General features: G+C 44.6%; 1 protein-coding gene across 2 annotated transcripts in view; it reads left to right on the plus strand.

Annotated features, from left to right (window-relative positions):
• The window catches only part of PITPNB (phosphatidylinositol transfer protein beta), a 58,326-nt gene that overhangs the window by 48,577 nt on the left and 3,020 nt on the right, over positions 1-6,729 (plus strand). The window contains exons 9-11 of one of the 2 annotated variants that reach the window (XM_043437711.1): positions 1,297-1,407; positions 3,060-3,182; positions 6,467-6,552. In XM_043437711.1, the coding sequence (XP_043293646.1) occupies positions 1,297-1,407; positions 3,060-3,182; positions 6,467-6,514 (282 nt within the window). In that variant the 3' untranslated portion in view covers positions 6,515-6,552. The remainder of the gene's footprint in view (positions 1-1,296; positions 1,408-3,059; positions 3,183-6,466; positions 6,553-6,729) is intronic. The other variant, XM_043437702.1, reaches the window with a different exon arrangement.

Raw genomic sequence — 6,729 nt, forward strand, 5'->3', positions numbered from 1 at the left:
TCACACAGTGACCTCAGTCCCTGGGAGCAGCGTGCTGTTCCGCTTGAAGAGGGACAAAGGGCTCATGAGAGACCGCCCGTAGGAACCCTCCCGTCAAGACACTCCCTGACAGGCAGGCAGGCGGCGCGGCTCCTGCACTCAGCACCTTGGGAGAACCGTGATGCACAGTGCGTCCATGGTGAGGACGCAGGTGTGCGGCGAGCTCCTGGTCCACACCCTCCCCCAGGTTAGCACGCTCGTGTGTTGTGCCAGGACGGCCGCCTGCACCAAGTTTCACAGAGATCATCAGCAGTACTGCGGACTGCAACGCCCACCCCCCCTATTTTGATAATGAAAAATTTCAGAAGCAGTCAAGAAACCAAAAGCACAGAACTGGAAATGCCTCCACCCAGATCTGACAGTTGTTAACACTTTATCGTGTTTGTTTGTTCCCTTCTTTCTCTCCTCTCCACTCCAATTTTTTTTCTTTTCTTATTTCTGAACCTAAAAATCCAGAGTTAAGTTTTCATACTCTGGACCTAGGGTAACGTGTTTTGAGGATCCAAATTCTAACTGCGTTTTTGTTTTCTTATGAAAGTAAATTATAAACATTTTGCTTTTCCAATCCAGACAGTCCCCCACCCTCTCTCCCTTGCTTTTTTTTTTTCTCCCATTATTTTCCCTTTCTTACCCTAACTCTTGACTACATTTAAACTATGAGGTATAATTATTTGTGGAAATTAAAAGTCCTAATGTGTGGAATTTGCTTCCAAATACTTGGTAATGATAGATGATTTTTGCTGCTACATACCTTTTCATGTCCCCTCATTTGGTTGGAAAATACCTCAATTAATAGCAGTGCCCCTGCGCTTGCCAGTGCTAAAGACAAGACGACGACGAAGCTTCCTCATGGTTTTTTTACTGCGGCCCAATAAAATGGATGAGGCCCCAGCACATCCACGGTGGGAGTGCAGTAATGGCATTATGAAAACCTCCACATGTTAAAGGCATGCTGTTGACACAATGTGAATAGAATTTGGTACTTAATGTGAAATCCGACTAGTGTGATTTGAGGCAGAGCGCTGTGCCTATTAAATTGTAGAACCAGGAAGTGGCCTGCTCTGTGGAAGGAGGGTCAGCAGCAAGGGAATGCTGCTGCTTTTGCTAAAATGATTTCAGATTCCCAGGTACCCGAATTAAACACATACGATGTGATTTTCTTCATAGATGTCTATGATGTTGTTACACAGCAGTCAGTTTTCATCAAGACTTAAATATTCAAGTCACGATTTCCCATTTTTGATTTTCCTCATCCAGAAGGAGCTGGCAAACAACCCTGACTGTCCTCAGATGTGTGCCTATAAGCTGGTGACCATCAAATTCAAGTGGTGGGGCCTGCAGAGCAAAGTAGAAAACTTCATCCAGAAGGTAAAGCCTGTCCCAGAACACGGTGACTTAAATGTAGGTTAAGATTGGAGGTGCCCGTCAGTGGGGTGTTGTCTCTCCCACCACCTTTTCCTTCTCGTTTGGGTGAGATTCTTGTCCCAGCAGAATTCCTCTCTGCCCTCCTTTTTCTCCCTACAAACAGCAAAAACAGATACCAGCAGAGGTGTTAAGGGGCTTTCTCTGGGGAAGAGCAAAGCTTTCGTTTTGTGCCGAGTGCTTTCCTGATGGTTTGCTCGGCTCTTCTGTGGGGAGCCCTTTGCATGTCCCCAGGGAGCCTGGGTCCCGGTGCTGGCTGAGGGGAGAGGCCAGGCCTTGCTGTTGAGGCTCCTCTGTCCCGGCTGGGCGGATAGCCCCCCGCGGGTCTCTCCGGACGGTGCTATGAACTTCGCACCTTCTGATGGGATGTCCTCCTCGGAGGTCCTCACTGGGAATGGCTACACTGAACCTGCGGTGACATGATCTGAGTGAGGACCCCGGTTCTCATTACCTGTTTCTCTGTCTTTTTCACTCAAGAGATAGTAACACAAGTGTTTTGATGGGAGAATTGCAGTTGCATAGATACTCATGATTGTAATTTTGTAAGGAATATGAAAGTTTCTTTGGTATTGAATTTTCCTGTAGGGTGAATAATTCATAGATGTCTGTGAATTGTCTCCATTGTCATTATTTAGAAGCCCTTGGAACTTCCCACAACTAGTTGTATCTGAGTTTCACCATAACTTCTACTTTTAAACTGTAACTGCTCTTTTTTTTTTTTTTTTTTTAAAAAGGATCTTAAAGTGCTGGAAACTTATTTCCTAAGCCTGCTTGCAGTTGGCCACAGTAGGCACTCTGTAAATACTGGCTCTCTTTCTTCCTCTTGGATCAGAATAATAGGTTAACAATCCAGTTCTGATAAAGAAGTTACACATATAATTGATGAGGTCCCTTCTGTTCATGGAAAAAAAATTTAAAGTTGAAGATTGTCCAAAAGTACTTAAGTACTCACTGTTCACTGCACTTTTCTCTCTTCTTGGAAAGTGTAGTAAAACTTAAATAATCCAGCAATTAAAGCCATGAATTACGTACATTAAAGTCACTAATTTTATATATATATGTATATATACACACATACGTATATACTTAGTAACACTAGGGCAGGAAAATTAATGGAGAGTATGCAGTAATTCTTAATTTAATAAAACATCTTATTCTGAAGAACCTGACTCTTCTTTCAGTGCATGTTGTATTCTGCCTCACAGTATTTCTTTGAATTGCAGGGGGAAATGATAATGTATGGTTCTGTAGCAGAAGTTAAATTGACCTTAGGTCATTGACGTTAGAAAAATGTAAAAATGAGTTGGGTCCAGCAGGAGCTCATGTTGGCTCTGAACACATCCACCACATTTTTTTCAGTTTCTGACAAATCATTCTGCCTTTGCAAGGAGAATTCTTTCACATTTCTCAGGGAGATTTCTCTTTTTATTTTGCTTTACAAAATGTTAATAGGATGGAATTAAGATTTTCACTAACTGAAATAGTGGTCTTTTCAAGCCAAGAATATGTAAATTCATGGGTTAACTGGGGCATATAAAGTTATGTTTTTAATGTTAGAGTTTTGCCATCTTAACAATACTTTTCTTTTGTTTTAAAAGCAAGAAAAAAGGATATTTACAAATTTTCATCGCCAGCTTTTTTGTTGGATTGACAAGTGGATCGATCTGACAATGGAAGACATTAGGAGAATGGAGGATGAAACTCAGAAAGAACTAGAAACAGTAAGACTTCCAATTCTGTGGAAATTCTCTAATTTCCCTTTTCTAAAACTGTGTCCGTGCTTAATAAGTTTAGGCTTACAATTAGGAAAAGTGTTATTGAAAGCCATTTCTTAATCTCTGTATCCTTGTTAAACTCTGGTTTCTTAGACACTAATATCCTTCTATTCTGATTTCTCTTTTGTTAAGCATCTTTATGCAAGTAGACTAGAACTTTATCTAAAATTTGTTACCCATAAAATGTCCAGTGGTTTTGTATTCTCTTTCACGTGTTGGTTCTCCATGATGGTGCCTGGTTCACAGTCCTTTGAGGCATTCACTTAATTTAGGCCAAGTTGCCTCTGTCATCTTATTATCACAATAGGTTATTAATGTTAGCACAGTAAGTCCTAGTTCCCTCTTCTGTAGCCAAGATAAAAAAGCTAGTGGTATTGTCATTGATTCCAGAAGTGCCTCCTCCCACCCATAGCCAGTAATGACTCCTTATTTCTTACAAACTTGAGGCAGAAATTCAGGTGATCCTTGGGCTAGAGGTCTGCGGGCCACATCTCAGAAAGTCCAGCCCACCCCAGCTCCTCCCCGCACCTGTGAGCCAGCCCTGCAGCTCGTGAGCACCCCCTTTCTCCCAGAGCGGATGGTTCTGCCCCACCTACTCTTGCGTGTGTCTGGTTTTGCTTTTGCTCTGGGCTGTGCTTCTCAGTTGAAAGTAAGGCCCCACGGGGAAGACAAACGCGAGGAATGTCCAGTGGAGGCTCGTGGTTTCCATGCAGTCATCCAGAGTCCTGCCAGCAGTCCCAGTTTGGGAAGGCCCGCAGGCAGGAGGGGAGTATTTGACGAATGCCTGTGTGTGAGGCAGGAACTCCATTTAATCACAGGAGACTGGCAGCAAATCAGGTTCTTTGGCACAGAAGGAAATCTGTTTGTCTGGCACATAGCATTGTAAAGAATCTGTGTTTAAAATTGCTTGCTTTTGGTGATTACAGCAGATCTGCTTTTAATTAGCTTTATACAAACCTTCTGAGAGGACTAGCACATATTTTCTTTATAAGGCAATAAAGTGTTTTAACCTTATCTTATATGTAAAGTAAACTGTAAGCAGCCTCCAGCTTATGAATGGATTTTGTTCCAAAAGTTTTTTAGTTCAGTTTTTGAAATTTGGAACATGTTTCTCCCGTAGTGACAACATTATAAATCGGGGTTTGGTTTGCAGGCCAGCCAATAGAGGCCTCTCCAACCTCAGTTCCTGACACTTAACGGTGTGGCTCTGAGTTCTGGGTCTTGGGAGCCGGGTGATAGGATGGCTAGTACAGAAGACCGGCTCTTGCCTGTACTTTGAGGCTGGCCCCAGGCAGGGTGTTTAAACAGACAAGAGTATGTTATGGGTGCTTGCTCCCTTCCCTGCAGTGCCTCTGTTCCACATCTGTCGCACTGTTTCTCTCGAGTCAGACGCCCTTCTCTAAGCAGCGCCCCTCACCACCACACAGTCTCGGCCTCTTCTCCCCCACCCCTTGCCTGGGTCCACTCCTTCCAGATGCACCAGGCTCCAGAGAGCCGCCAGCTCTGCCTCCAGCCCCTCGGAGCCGCGGGTGTCAGCTGAACACTGAAAAGACCAGGATTATACCCTCATCCACAGTACAGCCTTGGCATCTCCAAAAAGTGATTTGCCAACACCAGTTAAAAAACCAAAAATGGACTTCCTTGTACTGGTTTGAACTCTCAGGAAGGACGCTTTCTTCTGGTTTTGATTTCTGAGGCTGCACTCGTAGCACGAGAAGAGTGGTGATGGCAAAAGGGTAGCGGGTGGAGCCCTCGGACAGACGCCGGCTGAGGCCTCCTCTTCCCCGGGGAGAGTGCTTGCTTCCCTGTCAGCGTTTTAGTCTCAGACACTGGAGTGCAGCGCTGACAAGAGGTGGTGACTGTCTCCCACCTGTGGCAGACCTGCAGGCCCAGCTGCGTCTCCATGCACACCTGTCACTCGTGAGTTGGGAATTGCACTTGAAAAGAAGGTGTAAGACAGCTAGTTACACAGAAACCCAGCTTATCAGAAAGCATCATGATTGTACCCATGTGGCCTAAACTGACAAATTCCCTCATAAAGTTGGTAGAAATCTGTCCTTGGTTCAGGGTTGGGAGTCCATGGCAGTTTCTTTGTTGAAGTATCTCAGAAATACTTCAGGTCAGATTTCAGGGTTAAGTGCTGGTCATCTTGATGTTAAATCCCACATAGGCTATTTTGCTCGAGGTCACCGGGGATGCTTTATCCCGTGTCATGTCGCTGCTGCTCTGAGTCCTCACGGCTGGTTTGCGGGCATCTCCTCAGTCTGGGCGGCAGCATGCCTGCAGTGCCTACCCAGAGCGCTTAACATCTCCACGTCCTCTGCACCACGGAGCCATCTCCCCTTTCCTTGAGGTCGTTTCCCTGACACCTGGTGGGAGAATTTGATGTGTTGTAATTCTCTTAATTCTCAAATATTTTAAGAATTGGATTTCTTTCAAATGGGTTTTGGCCCTGGAGAGAAGGCATAGCATCTCGAGAGGTCAGGCATGAGAGGAATGCCCATGCCTGTAATCCCACAGAAACACTGAGATTAGGCCCAGCAACTGAAGGAATACTTAGGGCAACCTTACGCTTGTTCTTACCTGGCCCTGCAGGGGAGGGTGGTGGGAGGGGTTGAGCTTCAGAAATGTGTTCCTTTCTGTCCACCCTTTTCCTGATTTCCTCATCAAGCCGCCTGTAGGCCGACGCGAATGTCTGTCCTTTGCGAGCATCCTTGTGTTCCTGTTTCTTCTCCCTGCGTTGTCCCTGTGTGCTCTCGTTCTTCTTTCGCCTCCCGCTCTTTAATTAACTTCCCGTGAAGAACTCCTCTGAGGGACACTGGTCTCAGAAGCCAGAGGTGGCCACACCGCATGGCTTCCTCTCTGGTCCAAGGACTGTGAAAAAGTGAACCAGACCATCAGGGCATTTTCTCACACTGTGTTGGTGAGCAGTTCACTCACCCTGGTGATCTTTGATAATTTCACTTCATCAGTCTGCAGGCTTTTGTTTCCTGTTTTCGAGAAGAGATATTAACATATTTTTTTTGTGCTGTGTAAGAAAAGCCTTTTGCAAGATTTTCTTTAGGTCAGGGTAACTGGAATGGCCTCAGAACTTCATTTTAATGAGGTTATATGCTTATAAACAGGCAGCGGTCACTTCACAATCTCTTCAAGGTCTTTATCTCCCTTTGGTTACTAACCCAATGTAGAGTCTGTAATTTCAGCAGCTCATGATTTTATTTTACGTTTAGATGCGTAAGAAGGGTTCCGTCCGAGGCACGTCGGCTGCTGATGTCTAAATGAGTCCCCTGTAGGGTCAGAGACAATATCAAACTGTGTAAGTGAAGACCTGGGTAAAAAGAATGTTTAAAAACCAATACCTTTTTGGTAATGGGTAGTTAACTTGCTGAATTGAGACAGTGTGTTAAATGTGGTTTAATTTTTAGAATTTAAGAGAATTTAATGTATTTCAGACATTGACAGTGGACACGAGTTATTATTGTATAAGAATTTC

The sequence above is a fragment of the Cervus canadensis genome, chromosome 1, assembly GCF_019320065.1.
Source record: "Cervus canadensis isolate Bull #8, Minnesota chromosome 1, ASM1932006v1, whole genome shotgun sequence".
Taxonomy (NCBI): Eukaryota; Metazoa; Chordata; class Mammalia; order Artiodactyla; family Cervidae; genus Cervus; species Cervus canadensis.